General features: G+C 38.6%; 2 protein-coding genes across 2 annotated transcripts in view; one reads left to right on the top strand and one right to left on the bottom strand.

Moving 5' to 3' along the window:
- The window catches only part of LOC107720384 (protein transport protein Sec31A-like), a 25,760-nt gene extending 5,036 nt beyond the window's left edge, over positions 1-20,724 (bottom strand). The window contains exons 1-21 of the mRNA XM_016528076.1: positions 20,606-20,724; positions 20,170-20,263; positions 20,012-20,091; positions 18,843-18,966; positions 18,390-18,594; positions 17,926-18,068; positions 17,747-17,846; positions 17,505-17,666; positions 17,268-17,420; positions 16,947-17,177; positions 16,781-16,855; positions 16,639-16,686; positions 12,592-12,760; positions 12,297-12,475; positions 11,799-11,925; positions 9,848-9,993; positions 8,688-8,861; positions 7,224-7,391; positions 7,043-7,138; positions 2,266-2,359; positions 452-805 (exon numbers count right to left, since the gene is read on the bottom strand). Coding sequence (XP_016383562.1) covers positions 452-805; positions 2,266-2,359; positions 7,043-7,138; positions 7,224-7,391; positions 8,688-8,861; positions 9,848-9,993; positions 11,799-11,925; positions 12,297-12,475; positions 12,592-12,760; positions 16,639-16,686; positions 16,781-16,855; positions 16,947-17,177; positions 17,268-17,420; positions 17,505-17,666; positions 17,747-17,846; positions 17,926-18,068; positions 18,390-18,594; positions 18,843-18,966; positions 20,012-20,090 — 2,827 coding nt within the window. The 5' untranslated portion in view covers position 20,091; positions 20,170-20,263; positions 20,606-20,724. The remainder of the gene's footprint in view (positions 1-451; positions 806-2,265; positions 2,360-7,042; positions 7,139-7,223; positions 7,392-8,687; positions 8,862-9,847; positions 9,994-11,798; positions 11,926-12,296; positions 12,476-12,591; positions 12,761-16,638; positions 16,687-16,780; positions 16,856-16,946; positions 17,178-17,267; positions 17,421-17,504; positions 17,667-17,746; positions 17,847-17,925; positions 18,069-18,389; positions 18,595-18,842; positions 18,967-20,011; positions 20,092-20,169; positions 20,264-20,605) is intronic.
- LOC107720383 (uncharacterized) lies at positions 20,094-23,879 on the top strand. Its single transcript, XM_016528075.1, has 5 exons — positions 20,094-20,182; positions 21,268-21,380; positions 22,996-23,435; positions 23,507-23,592; positions 23,736-23,879. Exons 3-5 carry the CDS (start codon positions 23,060-23,062, stop codon positions 23,877-23,879), a joined length of 606 nt encoding a protein of 201 aa, XP_016383561.1. The 5' UTR covers positions 20,094-20,182; positions 21,268-21,380; positions 22,996-23,059.

The following is a 23,879-nucleotide window of genomic DNA, read 5'->3' as shown; positions in this document are numbered from 1 at the left end:
TAAAAAAATATAATATTGTTTGAAAGATTTATGGTTTTTATTATATGTTCCAATAAATGTTGTTTTTCCAAAGTTTCCAATAAATGGAAAAAAATTTCCAAAGTCCCCCCCCCAAAAAAAATTATATTCACCAAAGAACGTTTTTACCATTGATAATAAGAACCAAATCAGAATATTAGAATGATTTCTGAAGGATCATGTGACACTGAAGACTGGCGTAATGATGCTGAAAATACAGCTTTGATCACAGCAATAAATTACAGTTTACAATATATTCACATAGAAAACAGTTGTTTTAAATTGTAATAATATTTCACAACATTACTGTTTTTTTGTTTGGTGAGCAGAAAGGGCTTTTGACCAGTAGTGTGTCTCCAACATATATATGAAACACTTGATGAATTTCATCAGTTACAGCTTATATGTCTCAGATCTGGTGCTGAGTGCAGACCTGTTCTCTGGGAGGCTGGAAACAGTGCGGGTTCAGTCTGAATACCTGGAGCTCTGGCGACCGGAGGAGGAAGATAAGCCGTGGGCGACCCTGGCCCACCGTGCTGGAAAGACATGCCAGAAGAGAGAGGAGGAGGAGAGAAAGGCTGACCTCCCTGAGGAGGCCCAGAAATCACAGGAGGAGCTGCTGGCTGAGAGGAGGCAGGGTGCATGAACTGTGGAGGATAGACAGCAGCAGCAGCAGAGGAGGAGGGTGGAGGAGGAAGAGGAGAGGCCAGAGACGAAGAGTACTGAAGAGGCTGATAGATGCCAGGAGTCCCGGCGGCAGGCATGAACTGCTGAGCAGGAGGATAGTCTGAAGATCATGAGGAGAGGAGACAACAGGCAGTTAGTGCAGTTAGTCATTTACGGAGTCATTTCACATTACAGCCACAGTTATGAGTGTGCATATATTAATAAACATCTTTAGTGAAATGATCTTTAACCGTTAAAGGGATAGTTCACCTAAAAATGAAAATTACCCCATAATTTACTCACCCTCAAGCCATCCTAGGTGTATATGACTTTCTTCTTTCAGACGAATACAATCGGAGTTATATTAAAAAATAAGCTTTAAGCCAAGCTTTATAATTGCATGTGGGAGGATTTCGATATAAGCCAAGAGGAGACTGGTTTTCCTTTGCTCTTGTAAACAAACGTTGGTTCTCGCGAGACTAGCATATTCTCACCGAACCTTACGCTACACATGTCCTACGTCATCCTTATGACAGTTAGTGCAAGCTACAGAAAAGTGGTTATAACATTAAATATAGATATGTTTCTTACATAAACGCAGTGATTCGCTACAGGAGGCCTTTATTCACCCCCCGGAGCCGTGTGAGGCACTTTTTATTATGGATGGATGCACTTTATTGGACTTCTTTTGGACTACTGACAAAAACACCCATTCACTGCCATTATAAAGCTTAGAAGAGCCAGGATATTTTTAATATAACTCCGACTGGATTCGTCTGAAAGAAGAAAGTCATATACACCTAGGATGGCTTGAGGGTGAGTAAATTAAGAGGTCATTTTCATTTTTGGGTGAACTATCCCTTTAACACACATCTCAATACATACCGAGCATGCAAAAGTTCATGCAAAGATTTTACAGCAGCCAGCATCCATACAAAAATTCATGCATTGCTTAACTTTAATCTTTGTAGGTGAAGTCTGTCATTTCTGCACCACTAGTTGTTTTTACCGAGAACTATATAGAATGTACTTTTTTAATGAGTGTAAAGTAACTACTCATTAAAAAGTAGTACCTACTCAGTATGCAATTTCGGACACAGCCAGCAAGTCAGTGGTCAGCCATCGGTCAATAGCCGAGTCCCAATTCAGAGACTGCATTCAAAGACCAACTGCATCACCGCGGCGCGCTGAAGGGTTTCACAATCTTCCCAATAATATCTAGCGATTCAACTTGGTCAGATTTCACCATTTTGAATTGAAAAAAGCCTAAATCATTTACATGATTAATTTAATGTAATTAGCAATTGAATGTGACGAGACAAGAATCATAAACGGAGCTGTTTTCTGCATAAAAGTGATATGATACAATGTATTTTTGGCTATTGCTACAAATATACCCCAGCGACTAAGACTGCTTTTGTGCTCCAGGGTCACATTTGTAGTTATTGCATTTTGCATGTATGTAGCTGGGATAGGAGAAAGCATTTTAGTATGACCTTTAAGCTCATTTAGTGAGAGTTTTCTAAAGTTTAGTGGTAAGAATGAGGAATGAAGTCATGATTTCTGTGATTGCACACTTACTCTGGTACTGCTGGGAGAACATGAACGCAGCGGAGGCAGGAACGGACGCACTCACTGGAGACTGAAGGCCAAAGGCTGGAGCTGTGGACTCCACCTGAGGACAGAAGAGACAGAAACCTGTTTAGACTGACTTCTGACATGTTACGTGTTGAGAGGCAGAAGCGTGATCCAGCCTGCCACCAACACTAGAGATGTGCAAAATGACATCTCTTTATATATAATGTTATTATACTACACTATAGGGATGTGCATCTCCATAACTGAGGCCGATGCGATACGCATCTCGATGCACAGCAAACGATACGATACATTAAAGATATGAAGCAGCTACCGATGCAATGTGATACAATTATATGCCGATGCAAATCGGTGAATCTTACCATCCTTCCTACACAAATCTCTTTGCTGTCACTTCTGACAGTTTATTTCTGACTAAATAAAATAATAGCTGACCCTAAAACTTTCGAATGACAGTGTATATACAGTACAATCTAGTATTATTACACTGTGTTATCAGATAGCATGTTACTCTTTACATTACACTGCATCTGCCAGCTAAATATCACTCATCACCCACAGTATTTACATAAAGAACTAGTGCCTTTTGTCATGAATTTTACACAAGGCATATTTTATACGTTGATTCTGATACACAGACACAGAAAATCTAACGTTACAAGCCATCAACTTAGTCAAAACAGGACACTCTTGACATCTCTGGCTTTATAAAGTAAAAAACAAAACAGCTTCAGCATATCTTCAACAATCATGAAAACAGATGAAGGATTTTTAAATTATTGTCAACACCACTTGAGAATCCGTCCAGCTGCTAATGAAATGCACTACAGTTTAGGACAAAAGACAAGCATGCAAGTCAGTCTGGTATTTAAAGGAGACATATTATGCCCCTTTTTACAATATGTAATATAAGTCTCTGGTGTCCCCAGAATGTGTCTGTCAAAATTTCAGCTCAAAATACTCCACAGATCATTATAACATTTTGAAAATACCTATTTTGAATGGAAGCAGAAACACGCTTTTTTTCGTGTCTGTCTCTTTAAATGCAAATGAGCTGCTGCTCCCCGCCCCCTTTTCCTGAATAGAGCTGCGCCATCACAGCTGCTTGCAGAAAAAGGCTTCCCAAAACAAAGTTACTGGGTTAATCTTTATCACGTTTCCTTGGTTGTTAGATGCACCGGGGACCTGATTATAGCACTTAAAACCTGGAAAAGTCAGATTTTCATGATATGTCACCTTTAAAGGTTGGAAGCGGTGTGTGTCATACTGTAATCCTCGCACAACTGCACTGCGTCAGGGGAACAGAAGAGATTTGATGATAATCAGTGATATTAGGAACTTATTAGATCCATAAACACTGGAGTAACATCATACCGCAGTAGCGAGTGAGACTGCTGGCAGGTGCACATTCAGTCGTACCGTATTTTACGGAATTTAAGATGTGTTTTTTTCTGATTCTGATATAATCTGATCTTCTGATTATAACATTATATAATGTTAACATTAAGATCAAGCACACATCTGGATTTGTGTGGAATGAGAGAGGAAAACGAGGAACACGAGAAGTTTATTTGTATACTGCATTTGAGATTCAGTTTTGCTTGAAATAAATTAGTTTTGGCTTGAGGTTTATAAGAAATGTTGTTTATAATGAATGCCACTATAATTTATATTTGTTTTATACTTGTATTTTAGATTCCCTCACTCTACAACAAATCCTTTAAACTTAACAGCATTCAGAACAGAACAGGATGAAAAATATATGTTTAGTGTTTATAATGTTTGTAGATGTTGACCATTTTACATTATTTCTGTGATTTATACACTGATGCGACTTGTTTTTTTCTCTTTCTCTTTACAATGCAAGTTTTACGCAGTGTGACTAATTTTGCCGGAAAATATGGATTAAATAGGTGAAACTCTACATTAGATGGTAATAACGTAAAAAGAGAGGATATGAAAGAAACTGATTATTTGTGTGACATAACAAACATCTGCATTGATGAATGAATGAAGAGAAGCCTCCTCCCCCTGAAAACTCTGGAATGATGAAAAAGGAGCTCAATAATACTTATTAATGCGCTTTAAATTCTTCTAAAAATTACTGGAATTTATTGGAATCAGCCAATTCTGATATTAGAATAGAACTACATGTTTTTTTTTAGAAAGTAACGTGGTTTTGAAAACTCCAACTCTAAAGCATAGAACCATAGAAACCATTTACTTGATCAAAAATGCAGAAAAAGAGTAATATTGTGAATTATTGCAATTTAAATATATATTTTAAATACATATTTTAATATGCTTTAAAGTATAATTTGATGCAAAGCTGTATTTTCAGCATCATTACTCCAGTCCTCAGTGTCACATGATCCTTCAGAAATCATACTAATATTCTGATTTATTATCAATGTTGAAAACAGTTGTGCTGCTTCATATTTTTTTATAACCTGTGATACTATTTTCAGGATTTAGAAAGTTGAAAAGAACAGCATTCAATTAAAATAGAAATCTTTTGTGACAGTATACACTACTGTTCAAAAGTTCGGGGACAGTAAATTATTTTCTTTATTTTTTGAATGAAATTAATACTTTTATTCAGCAAGGATGTGTTAAATTGACAGTAAGTGATAGTAAAGACTTACACTGTTAGGAAAGATTTATATTTTGAATAAATGCAGTTCTTTTTAACATTTTATTCATCAAAGAATCCTGAAATAATATCACATATTCCCAAAATAAAAAACTAAGCAGCAAAAACTTTCAGCACTGATAATAAATCAGCATATCAGAATGATTTCTGAAGATCATGTGACACTGAAGACTGGAGTAATGATGCTGAAAATTCACAGAATATCAAATATCACAGAAATAAATTACAGTTTAAGATATATAAAAACAGAAACCCATTATTTCAAATTGTAATATTGCATAATATTATTGTTTCATGATGCTGAAAATTCAGCTTTATATCACAGAAATAAATTACAGTTTAAGATATATAAAAACAGAAACCCATTATTTCAAATTGTAATATTGCATAATATTATTGTTTTTTTCTCTCTATTTTTGATCAAATAAATGCAGCCTTGATGAGCATAAGTGCCTTCTTTAAAAACATAAAAAATCATTAAAAATTGAACGGCAGTGTATATGTAGAGACGAGTTTGCAGGTATGAATCTTGTTCCTCAGTTTAGAAAAGCAAACAAATGTGTCTACAGCAAAAAGCACTTATAATAGAAGTCACTGGAGTAAACTAGAAAAGGTACATTTATGTTCCTGTGGCTCAGTGGTAGAGCATTGCGTTAGCAGCGCAAAAGGTTGTGGGTTCGATTCCCAGGGAACACACATACTGGTAAAAAATGTATAGCCTGAATGCACTGTAAGTCGCTTTGGATAAAAGCGTCTGCTAAATGCATAAATTATAATTACTACAATTATTATAATTATTAATTAAATTATTATAATTATTATTAATTACATTACTGTTTAAACCCAAATGCAGCTCACATGGAGCAAACCCCGCTAGAGTTCGAGCGATAAAACAGAGAAGTCAGAATACGGCAGCGTAATGAGCGGTTTGGAGTAGTGGTCGACCGATATTGGTTTTTTGACAGCCGATGCCGATACCGATATCTTGGAAAGCAGGGTGGCCGATGACCGATATAAAGCCGATATAATTGTATTTATTTTAATTAATATTTAAGAAATTTGAAATCATTTGAAAATGGATTAAAAAATTTATTTGTAAAATAAACATACTTATAGACTACTTTAGATGACAAAGTATTTTTCACAAATAAATATTTCATAAAAATATAATTAAAAAGCAAGTAAACTGTACCCAACAGCACTCAGTATTCTGTGAAGTTTGTGTGCATTGGGAATCATATTTTTTTCAAATAAAGCCAAGGTAACACTCATTTTCATACAGCACACAGTGAAAATGACATGAATATGACAGTGGGCAAATGCATAAAGCGTAGCATAATTTGAAATCACAAATTTAATGTTTAAAGTATTCGATTTGCATGGACCGAAAGTCACACAGAGAACACGCGATCATGCAGCTCACATGCACACTTCACAAGATCTCACAACTGGATTCGACTAAGTTTGCAAGGTTTGTGAAATTAAATGTTCATTAGTCATTCAAAGATTTGATTAAATACTGTAAATGCGTATTTGCTGAATGCTGACGGCAAACGAGAAAGTATTATAATGTTTGCCTTTCTATTACTAATAATATAAAAGCAATCGTTATAATACTTTTTGTATACATTTTAATTCCTTTGTTTAACAGTTATATCTGATTATTAGACAGAATTCTATCCGTATTTAGACAGAACTGTTAACGACGACAGCGAACAAGAGGGAGAATGTGAGCACTGTGTGTTCAGGCGCTGCCGCTCAGCGCCGTCAAAATATAAGTCCCGACTCGAACGCATCGGCCAAACAGAAAAATTTATCGGCCGATGCCGATATTTGAAAAAATGCCAAATATCGGCCGATATATCGGTCGACCACTAGTTTAGAGACTCAGCAGGCCTGTGGTTTTGCTCATGCGGTTAGCATCTGTCAGTGTGAGCACAGAAAAATTTATCGGCCGATGCCGATATTTGAAAAAATGCCAAATATCGGCCGATATATCGGCCTTGGCGATATATCGGTCGACCACTAGTTTAGAGACTCAGCAGGCCTGTGGTTTTGCTCATGCGGTTAGCATCTGTCAGTGTGAGCAGCTCTGTGGGTCTGTACCTGCGGGTCAGCGGCAGGCACCAGCGGGCGAGGGACACTGGGCAGAGCTGTAGGGGTTTGGTTACTCCAGGACGTGACAGTAGAGGCGGATCTACCCTGAACACAACACAAACACAAGCTGGTACGCTCAACCGCTGGTGAGTCAAACAATGCAGCCGCCGGGTGTGAGTGTCTCTGGTACCTGCTGGTAATACTGAGGAGGTGCAGCGGGGACCTGTGGAGGTTGTGTGTATGTCTGCACTGGTGCAGCGGCGGGAAGCGTCTGGCGCATGTCCTGCATCCCAGTCACTGCATGCTGCTGCTGACCCAGAGCTCTGCTCAGACGATCACGCAACTGCTGCACAGCAACCTACACAAAACAAAAACCATCGGAGCTGACATTAAAACCTAGAAACACAACTAAAATAGCAAATAGCAACAAACAGTGCCCATAGCACATGAGAGACTCTATTCAACTCTATTTGACAGCTGATTTTCAATAAAATTTCAGGAATTCTGATCATGGTTGTCATTAAATTTAATAACTAATTAACAGGTTAATTAGTTATTAAACATTAAACATTGATAGCGCAAAATGCATGTTGAGTACTCCAAAAGCCCTGTTTTTAATTAATAATAACTTATATAACTGTAATTATGAAGTTTTAGTATTTTACCATTTAAACTGTTTAAACTTTTCAGCCCAAAATGGCATGCATTGAATCATTTTTGATGCATACCAATAGATGAGTTTTAAGTAGATTAACTGAAGCTGTCAATTTGAACTGATTCATGGAAATGAATCAAACTTTCTGAATCTATATCTGTATCTTACAGCTCTCATAATTGAGTTGCAGAACTAAGCAAAACCTACTCCAAAAAATAATTCTTCAGTTAACTTAATAGTCTCTTAAAAGCACATTCAAATCTAGCATCGCTGATTAATTTTATAATGGATTGTGATAGATTTTGAATACATACCCAACGCATTTTACTATTATTTATATACTACTGTACTATTTATTTATATTTTAAATTACCTTTTATTTTATATTTTCATTTTTAATTTCAGTTTAACTTTTAGTTATTTTTACGTGCTTTTATATTTTTATTAGCTTTTGTTTTTTAGCTATATAGCTTTGATTTTTATATCATATCATATAATAAATTTTAGTAATTTTAGTACTTCAACTTCAACTTACTTTATTTCAGTTAGTTACCAAGGAAGCACTTCATAAATATAATTTTTCATCTAATATTTAGGTTTTATTTTAGCTTTATCTAAATGAACAAAACACATTTTCTAATAATTTTAGTTGTAGTTTTAGTTAACAATAACAACACTGACCCAACCAGCAAAGGTCGAAATCCTTGTTTTAGCAAAATAACTGCATGTTATGCAAGATGTGCATTGCCTTGCTATCCAGGACGCATTAGTATTTGCCCTACAAATGCAGTCACATGTGCAATCGGATCATTTTAGACCACGTTTACTCTGTTTTTAGTGCTGACCACTATTGAGAAAAACACCAGGTGTAATTAGAGTCATTATAATTTGTTCTATAGGAAATAATTACACAAATTATTAGCAAAAGCAATAGTAGTTCAATATCAGGGAAGCTTTCTCTTGTGTGACCATCTACACAACTTAAGGCGCAATGGTCACCTGCTGAGTGTTGGTGGGCAGGTAAGATATGGCCGTCTGTAAGCTGCCCTGTGATGCCAGCAGACTGGCGTACTGATTCATCTTCACTGCCAGCAGTGCACCCATATCAGGAGAAACACCCCACTGAGCTCTCAGCACAGCTCTCTGCAGAACCACCACCTTCTCAACCAGCTCCTACAAACACACATGACAACAGCACAGTTAAAACAGCACACTTCTTCAGACTTCATACTGTGTTGTATACACACTAGGGCTGTCAAAATCGCTGAAAAACTACATTCGAATTTTGTACTTAAATATTATCAATATTTGAATTTAAAAGGCATGATTTCAGTCAGGGGTTAAAAAAGCTTTTGGCTTCTCTCCTGAGGCCACAAGAGGGCGCATCGAGCAAAATATTATGCACGTTTCTTCAAAGCATAATAAAATAACACAACTATCTTTGAAAAAAAGTGCATAATGTTTAAAATAACATTTATAAACCTTATATAATTAAAGTTGCTTAAACAATTAGAAAGAAAACAGCATCATGCATGTATGTATAGTTTAATACAAAGGACCAAAAACCAATCACAAAGAGTACTTTCTTCATTTAAAAACTTGAGATGCAGTGAGATGCGGAAAAACCGCCATAAAGTCTTGAGACATGTTTTTAAAAGTTGAACTAACATTAATTTTACATGGCTTTCTAAACATGCCGCTCTCGTGCGAGACGCGAGTACAACAGTGATAGACGTCCCTCTAGAAAATGTGATAAATATGCGTTCAGTGTGAACAGCGGTTTGGTTTTGACGTAAGCAACATCATCTCAGCATTGATTGTTCTCTTTTATCCGGCAATATTTTGAATGAACAACGTAGCAGCGCCGCATCTAGTGGGTTCAACTGGACAGGCTAACAAAAGCATTAAAATGCAACGACACTTACATCGTCATCGTATCTCGTGCACCACTGATAAGGCTGCCTGACGCACACCTAAAATTGAGTGTGGATTTTTATTTTAAATTCGACGAATATTCAAAATTCGAATTTTTTTTGACAGCCCTAGTTCACACACATGCAAAAACACAAAATCACAAGCAAGCTCAATAAAAACAGGTCTTGCTGGAAAACAGGATGGCCTGCAGTCTTGGAGCAGTGGGCTGCTGGATCCCGTCTCACCTGCAGTGCCAGCGGGCTGCTGGAGTCCTGAGCTTTGGCCCAGTAGGCCACCAGCTGCTCTACTGCGCCTGCGCAGATGTAGCAGAGACAGGCCTGAGCCTGCAGCGCCGTGTCCTCAGCAGCCTCCAGCCTGGAGCCCAGCAGACCTGCACCAAAGATCCCAACGTTCACATTCAATCAAACGTTCACGCACATAACTACCCTTGAAAACATTTGTGGAGTAATCAAAAACAGGGCTGGACAACCTAGCAAGCAAAAATTTATATTGTAATATTTTTTCAAACTTTTGACAACATTCAATATATATAATCAGATATTAATGTACTTGCTCTGAAATGGCCTAATATATAATACAATAAAATAAAAGAGTTATTGTTTTCTTTGTTTTTGACCCGTGTAACCTTGTGTTCTAATACATCAGCTATTATGATACCAAATCTTTAGATAACGATTCAATTTAGCAATTCTCAATTCCAATTTCAATACCACAACAAAAACTACTAGCCTAACTAATATAAAGTTTAAACATGATTAAATTCATATAAACAGTCAGTAATAAAATAAGAACAAATAAACACATTATAGCACAAATTAAATAGTGCTTTACTTTTTTTTCAGGTAGGTCTAACAGTACACAAACTGCATAGTCTTCACTGTACAAATTATAGCTTGGTAAAGTTATTCAGTCATAAGCAGCGACTAATTCTCTCTTTTCTTTGTTCTGTGATTCACATTAATGACACAGAGAGCAGCAGGTTTATTAGGCTGCTGTCACTTTAAGACCAAATGCACAGATCCAATATAATGACATCTGATTTCTTTCTGAACCGTTTATGTTCAGACAAAACATATTTTGACATAATTTTGTGTGTATTTGTCAATTCAAGAGCAAGAAGATGTGAAAGAACTTAATTTGGTACTCGGCTCTCTCTGCGTGCTTTGGGTGTGTGCGCATAGAAAACAGCGCAGAATACCGAACTGAATGATAGACTTGATCGGACCAGTGACGATTCTGTCAGCTGTCCAGAGCATTTTTAACACTGGCCCCGGGCCATCGGGCAATCCTTATTGCTGAGCCCTGATATTATATAATTATTCAATAAATAATAGCCAACAAAATCATCGAGAATAGGGATGTAGTGATTCACTCAACTCATGATTTGATTCGAGATACTGATTTCACGATTCGATTTTCTCACGATTTTTTTACAAATAATTAGATTTAAGACAAATTATAAATGAAAAGGTGTCCTTTTATTATTGCTTGGACAAAATGCTGCACATTTCTTTGTGAAACAGAAATATGTAAAATAACAAAACTAAACTGAAATTTTAAAACAAACCACAAATCTAATCAAATAAATAAGACAAAAAAAAAAAACCTCTTCATATAAATCCAAACAAAGATGCTGAATACATGCAGCATGAGCAGTTTTTTTCAATCTAAATTAGATTGTATAATTAGAAATGTTAAAACAAAAACAGAATGCTCTGACTTTAATTTTGTGAAACTATACTTCATAAAACATCTGCACGAAACAAATACAGCAGAAGCTCTGAATGAGACGCAGATTCACTCTCTGACAGCAGGTGGCGCTTCTGGAACAGCAGCGATACGGAGTTTCCTTGGCTGTAAACAAAGCAGCGCAGCGCTTATATACGCTGCTTTATTAATATGCATTATACAGAAACGAGATGAAAAGAAAATATCATCTAAACTTTTCTAAAGACAGTCAGTTCCCCTCAGAGAAACATTCATATAAACTCCCACCCCCAAAAGTATCGCGATTCGTTTAACATCTCAACCGATTTGAATCGTCACATATTTGTATTGATTTTCAACCGGCTTGCGGTGAATCGTTACATCCCTAATCGAGAATATATTAAAATATTCAATATATAACCCAGTGCTATATGCGCCTATAGAAGAGATTCTGGACACTCGACTCACCACATAGCGAGGAGAACTCCTCTGGCTTTGCGTAAGTCATTACTGCAGCCAGAGCTTCCTTCCAGTTCTGCAGGTCACATGTCTCCAAAATGTCCAACCAGTCCTTCATCACCACAGCGCTAATGAGCTAAAACACATTGAGATCCGGCATTAGAGCTGCTAGAGTAAATGTCAAGACATGCAATTCAGATAATTCAACACATCAACTACTGAAGTTCCTTCAGCAACACTTAAAACACATCTGAGAGACTGAATTGAAAATTGAACATCATTATTAAACCAAAGCATTCCATGTGTTTTGGACGTCTGCATAAATATTTTATTAAATCTATAACTATAAAAAAGGAAATGGGATTGGTTCTTAGTCTGGTCCAAAGAAAGGGAAAAAAAACATATATGAGAAGGACAGATCTCTCATTTATAATAACTCCTCTAACAGAAGACACAGTAATGGCAACACATTAGAAGCATGTCTACTGTGGTACTACATGACCTCACCTTGGAGATTTTGCTCTGCGTTTTGGTGAAGTATTTCTTCTGAGTCTTTGCCAGAAGCTCGGGACCGCCAGCAATAGCCAGGATGATGCCGTCAGCCGTTCGGTTATCATGCAGACAGAGGTTAACAGCAGCTTCGTAATCGCCAGTCAGCAGAGCTTGTGTGATCAGCCCATCAATATCTGAAGCAAAAAGCAAGCATGGAATCATTAGTACAAAATTCTAAGTTCCTTTAGAAGAATTTGACTCCCAATTTTATTTGATCAATCAACTTAGGTTAGATCAGTCAGAAACTTGCCCTGGCTAACTTTGAGGTTAATGGCATCTGACGCAGGAGCTGGAGTCACTTCTGTGTTGGACGTCTCCTCAACAGCAGGTTCTTCGTCTTCAAAAGGAACCTCATCTAGGTCAGACGTCTCGGTGGCAGGCGGCTCTGTTTCCTCCTCTGCAGGGCTTTTCTTCTCGACCTCGATAAGAAAAAAATACATGTAAATGACAGTGAAAAGCATTCGCATTGTTTGACAACACTTGACATTCCACACAATTCTAAAAATTTTGAATGTCATTTTAATAGCAAAAGACAAAACACTAAACAAAAATAAAAGCAAAACCAAAGTGTTTTGAACAACACACACACACACACACACACACACACACACAAAAGACTAAGAAACTGCCTACTTGAAAACATTCAAAAACAGTAAGTACACTAATAATCAGAGTAACAAATTACTTGGATTAAGATCGGATTGAATTGCTTTCAATCTTATTTACATGGCATTTTTTCAATTATTACCTAAAAATACAGTACTTTTGACCACCTTTTTAAAATCATTATTTATATGTATCCCAACCCACAACACAAAATATTACATTTAAATAGGCCTGTTGGTTGTCATTATATTTTTTCTTGCTTCAGTTACGAAACGTTCACCAGGGTGTCCATAACTTCTCAGAAACACAACTAAAATGCCGCTATTCTCGTGTTTCAAACTATTAATAAAATGCATGATGTTCATGTCTTGTAAAACCAAGCAAAAACTCTTGTCTCCAAGATGCGCAGAAGTGCATTTATTTCTATTTCGCCAAGTTTCCCAACTGCTTAAATGCATCATCAGAGACAGTTGTTCCACCGGGAGATTGAGTTAAGACATTCTGATCACGAATTACAAGGTCAATTTTTTTTTTAATTAAACATATGCAGGACTTCTACAAACATTTAGTCCATTTAAACACCATTCCTTTCTTACAATAGACTGCAAGGAATGTGTAAACAAGCTAATGATTAAAAAAAAAACTTGTAAAGCTAAAAAAAAGTGTTTTTTTGCTAATGACCACCTATGTGGAGCAATGGGATATCAACAAGAACATAACAATCTTACAATGCCCAAATGACTACATGTTAGTCAACTAGCAGATGGTTTAATAAAATCATGCTGGTTCTCCATGTGCATGCCAATTCCCAAGGTGGCAGAAAAGGTGCATGCATTTTACCACAAGACTACGTTTCAAGGCTTGGTTGAGGTTAGTCGCAACACTCAAAAATAGACCACAAAAAAAGCTACCATGCCAGCATTCCTGCGTGAGATTTCAGAGTAGTTTGTTTCTCCCTCTATATTTTTCTCCCTCTGTCTTGTCCAGTTGAATTAACTAAATTCCAATGATATTATACACAGTTACAGAGTAATTCTATCACACAGGGATGCAGCAACAGGAGGCTCCAGCAGCAGCATCGCTGGGCAGGGTGAAGGTACCTCCTCCGCGGGCGTCTCCTCTTCAGCCCTGGATTTATTTGGGTCACCACTACCAGAAACCTCCTCAACATCTAGCACAGGCCGGCAATCACTGGCTTTCAGAAGATCAGTCTCAGAAACAGGATGTTGTGTCGTCAAATCAGATTCTAGTGCAGGTGGTTTGACGTCAACTGGAGCTCGCCAGCTCGTGGCTTCTTGAGGTAAGATATCCGGAGAAAGGCCAAGAGCAGCCGACGGCTGAGAGCCACAAGGTGGCATCACATCAGATTCTGGCTGTTGTAAATCAATGGTAGGTTCTTGTACAGATTCAAGAGGTTCAGCTAGTAACGGCAGTGCGACACTGCGCCAGATGCTTGGTGGTTGACTGGCACAGACTGTTGAAACTCAACTGGTGGTGCACATGAAGGAAGAGACTGTTGTGGCACCATCGCAGCAGTAGATTCAGCTGGGAACAGCAGATCTGAAGATCCCAGATGCTGACAAGTTGAAGGTGCAAAGAGGGGCACTGGCTGTGACTGCTCTTGAGGTTTGACCATCATATGACCAGAAGAATCAACCTGCGATGTGACAGCAGCAGGACAAGCAATGTCCACTGGAGGTGTCTGCTCAAAGAAGGTGGGGTGAAGCCCACTGAGGGCTGTGACTCAGGTTTCTGGGTTCTGGCACCGGGGATAATTGTGGGCTCACGCAAAGGTTCATTCACAGACTGAAGGTTTTGATCAAGCTTTGGAGGACTTGCATATTTTGGCTCGAGCTGAGGCTGAGCCGGCACAGCAATGGCTTCAGATTCAAGGACTAATTGAGGCTTAGAAACAGGGTCAGGCACAGGGTTCGACACGGGAGCAGGAGTGGGATGATGGTGAGGTATGAGTGAAAGCTTCACACACCACAGTCAGGATAAGATAGAATGCAAGCGAACAATTTATGCATAGAAAAAGTGACGTTAACATGAAAAGCCAATAAAGTACATTACAAGCATTCGAGAGATTGAATTTTTTTGTCACTGCATTGCAACCTGTCACTGGTTTACAGATTTCTATATGAATGTTTTTGTCATATTACAACCATTGCATTGTCTATAGAAATTGCGGCTTTATTCCTTGTGAGATGCAATTACTGTAAATTACTGCTTTTCTGAAACGAGCAAGCCTCAATGACGTATTCAGCCGACAAATGAGACACAGCTAGTGTTGTCAAAGGTGCATTCAGTAGTTCTTTACCGATTATCAGGGTGCTGATATCTATGCAAAAAATCCACACCGAGTGTCTCACCCTCGATAAAAATGGCCATTTGGTGCCCCAAAGGAGACGTGACGGTGCCCCATGCAGTCTGCATGCTCGGTGTATATGGAGTGGCACTACTGGCCGTTAGCATTGCTGTTTTTCATGTACTTTAAGTACAGATACCACAATTGTGTTAGCCACTGCAGTGCCATTTATGGACGTGATTCAGCATGGTCATCTCTGAGTTTTACGCAAATTATACCAATTACAGTGAGTGTTCTACACAATTCCCTTACATGTTCAACAAAAAAGAAGCAACTTGTCCATCACTACTCAGGATTCTCTCCATAATTAAATCTTTCCACCTTGTTGCATGCAGTACTGTTGTTTCTGCTCATTTTGTCTGTCAAACTTTCTGCTTTCTGAGCTTCTCTGCTTCTTCGGCCATACAGATTGATTCTCCTGTCGTCTCCACTGGTAGGATAATAATAGAGGTCCATCATCTAATTTACGCCCTTCACATCAGCAAACAGCACTTATCTACAGAGGCGGCAGATTCTCTTTGACGTTTGGTGAAACACTGCAAGTCACATTATTCATACACTTTTCACTTTGAGTGAATATCATTCAGATGACTCTGATGAATTTATTTAGTAAGGTGTAAATCTTTTTAAATTAGCATTCAACTGCTGAATGCTCCTTTAATGTTAGTTGCAGATTTGACAGAACACTCACAAACCATTCAAACACATGCTTATATTATAGGTCTTATTGGTTTATGTAATTCTTATAGTGCAAATAAAAATGGCAAGAGTCGGCTAAAAATGACTGTTTCTGATTGGCTGGCTGGCTGGCTATTAAACACCTGCTAGGGGTCAGGGAGCAAGCTTTTATCAGTTTGCCAGGAGACATAATGCTCTTTACAGGCTTCTACAATGAGTGTCTTAGAAGAAAAAAATGCATTTGCCAGGAATTTGCCAATCATGCACTGAAAGATTACAATTAAAGAGTTAAAGGGTTGATTTCAAGGTAGTTGTTAATACAACTATTTATTCCACTTTGTTTGGTTTATTGATTAGAAAAAGAGTTGAGCCGCTGAAGGTTTATACTGTGCAAGTATCGTCTCCTCAAAAAGAGGAAGTTCCCTTGGACTTTCCCTTGCTTAGAGGGAAGCAACACAGTTTGTGTTGCTGTCTTGTTTTCTATAATGAATTAAAGCATTAGAACCAAGCAAGCACCTTCCTGTTTGGTTCTCAAAAACCCAGTGCAAAGTCAAACAGGCTAAAACTGAATGCAGAGGTTGCCTGAATGAGTCCAAAACAGAAAGGTTTAACCGTTAGCTAAAACACAATGACTGGTGCACTTACCACATCGGCCTCATCAGATTTGCAGTTCCTTTCTAACGCTGATGCAATCTGAAAACCACAAGCAAAACTAATCAAGTCCTATACTCTAAGACACAAAGAAGCAGATTTCCACACTACAAACACTGTGAACACACAGAAATACCTTTAGGGCGAGCTCTTCCTTCTTGTATCCCAAAAGCTCCAGATATTTCCCTCGTGCATCTTCTTCAAAGTTCACCTGAGCACATAAATCTATTGGTTACAACTTCAATAAAGATTTGGCTAAGTAATACAAGTACGACAGCTTATAAACTATTCTAGTGTCCCACCTTCAGAAAAGACCAGACGGTCTTCTCAAATTCACTCTGAGCAGCTTCAGTCTTGGTTTGGCAGTACTCAAGGAAATTTCCTGCAGTGAGCGTCGCCTGAAGTTGGTTCGATCGATCAAGGAAATATGTTTCTGTCACAACCTGACTGATATGAACCACATGGGCAGCAGTCTGCTGGGGCTGCTGGGCCGCTGGCTTGATGTTGTCCAAAGTGACTAGTTTTCCACCAAACTGCTCACAAAAAGACAAAAGCTGATTAAGAACAAGCACACCATGTTTAGGGTGTCTAAAACGTACAATGCCAGATCTGTGGTCGCTTACAGCAAAAGATGCTCCAACTGGTCTGCGGATCCATTTGGGAGGTTTCTTGAGAGGCGTGACGGTGCTCTGGGACGGGGCGGTCTGAGGCAGCTGTAAAGGCAGCAGCGTCTTGCCCGTACCAAAAGGATCCATATTTCCAAATGAACTACTTAACTGTTGAGCCAAAGAACATCAGGAGCAACTGTGAAAAGATCAAGCTCATGAGAAAGTTAGCTTGTATTGAGAGTTCAGTTGTACCTGTTCGGCCTGTAAAGTAATGGCGTTGTCATTGCTTCCTCCCATGATGGAGTAGATGCTGATATGGCCATCGAAGGCAGCAGCAGACAGCACAGCTGGGTTTCTGGGACACCACTGGATGTCAAAACACCACTGAGTACTGGTAGGCAGCTCATACAGGACCTGATTGAAAACGCATCACATGTTACACCCCGTAAACTTTTGGTGGCACCTCAGTGTTCTTCAAAGGACTAAGCTCTCACCTCAGCCGTGTTGGGGTTCCAGCACAGGATCCGGTTATCTTTCCCACAGCTCAGGAGCAGCTCTGGATCTGCTTCACTCCAGGCTATGGCCAAGACACCTCTGAAAGCACACATAGCGACAGATGAGGACACAGAAAGACTCAAGGAGGGTAGGAGCATCTGCTGATGTTTATATCTACCTTGTGTGGCTCTCCAGCACTTTGAGAGGGGAGGTGGCAAAGCGCAGGTCCCACATTTGGATGACGGGCATTCGGTCATCTTCAGACGCCAGAACCAGCTGAGTAGCCACCTCCGGGTTCCAGGCCAGACCAGAACAATGCATCTGAACCACAACACAAACTCCATCAAAATCACACGCATCATGAACACTAACATGGTACTCCGTATCAGACAGTAATAACGACATAGGACTACAATCTACCTCAATACACAAGCATATCCCTAGCAGTACTATGGCAACTAGGGCTGTCAAGCGATTACGTTTAAAAAAAAATCTAATTAATTACACAATGTGGTGATTAATTAAAGGGATAGTTCACCCAAAAATGAAAATTTGATGTTTATCTGCTTACCCCCAGGGCATCCAAGATGTAGGTGACTTTGTTTCTTCAGTAGAACACAAACGATGATTTTTAACTCCAACCGTTGCAGGAAACGAGTTGACGTCGAGAGCTCTTACTGGTCCCGTGTGTTTCTCGCTCTGGGAAATGATCACTTCACTGTCTCCAGCAATGATTTTGGAGGCGTCATAGAGGATGATGTTGCCGTTCTCTCCTCCAGCGATGAGGACACCTGATGGCAAACTCTGGTCTTCAATGCCATGTGGACCCCAGACTAGTTTGTGGTATCTACAGACAGAACAGAAAGGTTACTGAAAATGAACCCTCACCAACTACAAGATGAGAGCATAAGACCCTGTAATAGAAATTGCAACACTAAATGGTTTATATTAATAATGCATCAGAAAGCTAAAGAAAACATCTGCACTGAAAGCTAAAGAAACAAAGCACTGTTATCAATGCTGGCATTTGTTTGGTGGTCACTTGGATGAGATCATTGTAAATCATTAGCACGTAATGTGAGCAAAACGCAGTACCTGTGTGGAGAGGAGAAAGAGCCACATGACTTCATGGCTAAAGTGGGATCAGACAGATCCAGCTCAAAGATCTCCAGAGACGCATTGGTGCTGAAGGTGGCATCGAGCTGCTGGGCCGACGTACCTGAACACACATTCATCAATGAGATACATTAGACCAAACAGACATCAGTCAGGCTAGCGCCATATTTAACAGAAATGAAAACGAGGCTGTGAGTGACTGACGTACAGTGAGTTCAATGTATTGTACTGTTAATTAACAACAACATACAAAACAGCTTTCTGAAAAAACATTCAGTAGGCAAAAACTACATAATTCAGGTTTGAAAGTTGTGAGCTGTGAAGATTACGGGATCTAGGACCTTTATACAGTGCGTGCCATTACAAAGACTAAGTCTTAAATCTTTTTTTATTTATCATACAATTAACAAAAGCAAAAAAGGCCTCTAACACTAGCTTGCTCTATTCTATTCTTTTATTCTTTCACCCGCATTAAATTCAGTATGGCGTCTAACCCGACTGAGGTCTATAATTAGACTTTTCCCCCCAGACTTTTGAGCAATTTCCAGTTGCATGTGATTATTAAGAATGAAATTCAAACTGATTCACTAAAGAATCATTTAGACTGATTTGTGAACCAGTTCAACAAACTCATTGAAAAGTACGGACCACAAAAAAAACAACAAAAACACTCAGCGCTCACTGCACAGAACAGACGCCGAGAGAGGTGACACTTCTCCGGGAAAGTCAGATCTAGCGTTCGTAGGACAGCACTGGCGAAATCTTTTGCGTATTTTAAAAATTCATATCATAACAAAAATAAACACCGGTATTCGGTATGAACCGGTATACCGCCCAGCACTACTCAGACGTCAACATAACCTGTGAGCAAGTTTGATTCTACAATAGAGCAATATCACAAAAAAATGTCAAATCAAAAAGTAAACTTTAACTGTTAATAACTTTGAAGCCATTACAAATACTTAATTAGTATATCAATATCAGACTGTTCATTAACTACAAATCTATTAAGCAATTTCATGATCCTGTAAAAAAAGTATTGGTGTTCATGTTTATGGATCAGTTCGTGCAGGTGAAATTCCTCATGTTTACTGTACTGTGTTTGATAGGAAGTGTTTGGAAGCGTCTGGAGGAATGAATACAGTTACCTGCTGCCAGATAGATGGGGTGCTGCTGTGCTGGACTCCAGGCCTGGAGAGCGGTTCGCTTAATTTCTTTCAGCTTCATCCTAAAAAGATTCATATGTTATGCACTGATATGTATGTATTGGCCATGCTATGACTGTTTTAGTAAATGTCCCATTTACAGTCGATGTCCAGGTAAGGCAAAGGTTTGCTCTGTTCAGTAGACTGTTTAACCCAATGGGAAGATCTACCAATTGACACTTTGCAGTATATCTCCTAAATATAATGAAATTATACATGAAACATTCTTATGACAATAAAAACAGAATACATTGTAACAGCAGCTGGGGCATTCATTGCCAAAACATAAATACCATCCTGCTGCTAAATAATTTAAGACACAGTACCTACAGCTACACAGTTTGCAAGTTACAGGACAATGAATGTTTAGGAAAAATCAGAATTTCATAACAAAGCGCTGTTATACATAAGAAGAGACGAGGTTCTCACAACAGGCACGTTTTAGTGAATGAAATGTGCAACCTGTACACGCAATGTCCATTACAGAGGTAATAATGCAGCAGAGAGGCTAATGCAGAGAGTTTTAAAGGTGTTTACCTTCTCTTGTCGTGCTTCCAGACACACTTCCACGTCCCCACTGCTGTCCATCAACGTGGCACAACAAGCCCCGCCCACCGGCGCGACGACTTCCGGCGGAAGAGCTCAGTTAGTGTGTTGTGCAAGTGAGCGTGTTTGATTATTTTTATTGCGTAAGACCATTGTGGACACACTGGCAGTGCATGTTCCTTTACAGTCAGTGTTATTATGACAGTGCCATGCTACAGTGCTGAGTGATTCACACAGTTACTCCAGGTGCTTTAAATTAAGATTGCATAAATAAAACTGAATATAAGTCATGTAAACTGGATTTAAAAGACTTCCTGAGGTCCACTGGTTGAGAAACCACGGCACCAGAAGATACAGTCCCTGACTTAACACAACATTGAAATGCATGAATTTAATTGTATCAAGCCAAACAAACAAAAATACTAACATTTTAATTATATTTAATTTTATTTAGCGTGTGCATAATACTAGTTAGTAATCAGCCAACATTTAGCATATTATAGTAGAATTGTGTAGTACTCCAGTAGCATAACGTGACATTGTTTGAATAACCTGTTTTGAGATTTCTTCTTGGCTGTGTGCCAATTTCTATGTCAAGTAAATATGACGACTTATAGCTCCAGAGGCTAAAACTAAATTGTATTTTCTTTCAGAGTGCAAATCCTGGGCCTGGCCACTGAGCATTGATTTGTCATGTGACCAAACAATCTGGAAATGCACATCATATCCAGCTGTCTGTAAATGAGAGAAACACAAATGAAAATTGGTACGTTTGTTTGTTTGTTTTTAATGTCAAAGCAAATGTATTTAGCTCTAAAATCATACTGAGACCATATTTTGAATTATGCACAACAAAGGTTATGACTGAAAATGAATATATGAAGACAATATTTTAATTTATGTAATTGAAATGTATTAAATTAGAAAAAATGCAAAATAGAAGCGTTTTCGATTTTTTTTAATGTTTTGATATATAAGACTAATGTTCACCGAGGCTGCATTTATTGATGAAAAATACAGTAAAAACAGCAATATTGTGAAATAATAATACAATATAACAGTTTTCTATGTGAATATCTGTTAAAATGTAATTTATTTCTGTGATCAAAGCTGAATGGAAGAAATGACTATGACATGCAAAAACATTAAAATTCAACAAGCATTCTCACACCCACAGTACTATAATTAAAATAATTCACACACAAACATACCTTCTTCTTGAACTGCATTTCACATGTGATTAGCTACATGATTTCGGAGCTCATGTAAATGGTTATACACCGATTTACAGCAGGCACAGTGGTGTTTTTGGCAGCACACTGTGCATCTCTGGATAGACAGCAGGGGACCCTGTCCTCGCAAAAGTATTGTCTGATGCATCTGTGCAGGTTAAACAAATACTGAAATTAAATAAAATAAAAACTATGAGTAAATAAAAACACTACACGTGCTAAAATGTAGCAAGGGGGATGGGAAAATGCTAGCACTTATTAGCTATCGATAGTTACGCGAAAAAACTAACATTACCGATTAATGTTTCAGGGGGTCAAAACATAACAATAACATTAATAGTCATGTCGAGACCGCGATAAATGTAAGATTTAGATTTTATATACATCTCAAAGTTCAGTTTATCTTTAAAGTACAGTTTTCTTACCGTGCGATACAGGTTGTACATCAGTTCGAACGGACTCTACCTGCGTGCGCGCGGTGCATCTGGACCAATGATGTCTCAAGCCCCGCCCACTAGATCCAGCGAGGGGGAGCTAGAGGTCTAAGCCCCTCCCATTTGGCTCTGCAGCGAGCACCCTCTCGCATCATTACTCCAGTCTTCAGAGTCACATGATCCTCCAGAAACATTTCTGATTATTATCAGTGTTAAAAACAGTTGTGCTGCACAATATTTTTATGGAAACAGTGATAGATTCTTTAAGGATTCTCTATATAAAAAGTTAAAAAGAACAGCATATATATGAAATAGAAATATTTTGTAACAATATAAATGCCTTTACTGTTACTTTTAAGCAATATAATGCATCCTTCCTGAATAAAAGTATTGTTTCAATTCAAAAGATATATGTGACCCTGGAGCACAAAAGCAGTCTTAAGTCGCTGGGGTATATTTGTAGCAATAGCCAAAAATACATAGTATATATGCATTGCTAAGAACTTCATTTGGACAACTTTAAAGATGATTTTCTCAATATTTAGATTTTTTTGCACCCTCAGATTCCAGATTTTCAAATAGTTGTATCTCTGACCAAATATTGTCCGATCCTAACAAACCATACATCAATGGAAAGCTTATTTGTTCAGCTTTCAGATGATGTAGAAATCCCAATTTCGAGAAATTGACCCTTATGACTGGTTTTGTGGTCAAGGGTCACATATTTCATGTAACTCTTCACAACTTGTGCTGTTGTCAAGCACCACAGGAAAGCGATCATGCCACGGAACTATATTCGTAAAACAGACTGGGGTTCAGTGACCTATGAGGAGCTGGAGAAAGCGTTCGTCGAAGTCAAGCGTGGGAGATCTATCAGAACAGTGGCAAAAGAAAGAAAGATCGGCAGGTCCACCCTGCAGCGCTACATGAAGAAGGCAGAAGAAAAAAGAGAGAAGACCGTCGGCTACAGAGGAACGGCTGAAGCCAGGAGGATCTTGTCTGAGGAGTTAGAAGAGGAGCTCGCAGAAAACATCCGGATTCTGGCTGAAGGCGTGCACGGCCTCACGCCAAAGAGATGCAGAGAAATCGCTTTTGAATTTGCACAGAAGAACAACATTCCCGTCCCCAACAACTGGGGAGAGCAGAGGTTAGCAGGTAGGTTTTGTTGTGACTCTTGGATTCAGTACTTCAGTTTGTGTTGCTAACTTGAATTTTAATTTCCGTAGGTCGAGATTGGCTCAGTAGCTTCATAACCCGTCACAATCTCTACGGCCACATAACTGAAGCAGCATCTTTGGGGAGCCATGGACAGGTGACAGAGCTACTGTAGCATATTTGACTGAATCAATAACTGTTGACTCGACCAGCAATCAGAAACAACCGTTATGGAAATACATGTGTGAGAGATTTAGAGCTGTTGCATATTTACATTTGCTACAATTCTGTTTGCATTAGGTCATCAGTTTCAGTCTCATCAAGAAAGAAATCCAAGAGGAGTGTGATGTTCCTGTCCCGATTCCTCACGCTTCAGAGGAAGACAGCGCTGAAATGTGTGATTCTGACCGAGACCTCTTAGATACTGACTTATTTCTGACGTGA

This window comes from Sinocyclocheilus rhinocerous, unplaced genomic scaffold (assembly GCF_001515625.1).
Source record: "Sinocyclocheilus rhinocerous isolate Xijiao unplaced genomic scaffold, SAMN03320098_v1.1 scaffold1052, whole genome shotgun sequence".
In the NCBI taxonomy this organism is placed as follows: Eukaryota; Metazoa; Chordata; class Actinopteri; order Cypriniformes; family Cyprinidae; genus Sinocyclocheilus; species Sinocyclocheilus rhinocerous.
The sequence above is the reverse complement of the archived record's forward strand: the minus strand, read 5'-3'. Positions and strand labels throughout refer to the sequence as shown.

Coding starts and splice junctions, on each gene's coding strand:
- LOC107720383 (XM_016528075.1), top strand. CDS start 23,060: ATGCCACGGAACTATATTCGTAAAACAGACTGGGGTTCAGTGACCTAT. Junction 23,436..23,506: donor GGGAGAGCAGAGGTTAGCAG/GTAGGTTTTGTT, acceptor TAATTTCCGTAG/GTCGAGATTGGCTCAGTAGC. Junction 23,593..23,735: donor CTTTGGGGAGCCATGGACAG/GTGACAGAGCTA, acceptor TGTTTGCATTAG/GTCATCAGTTTCAGTCTCAT.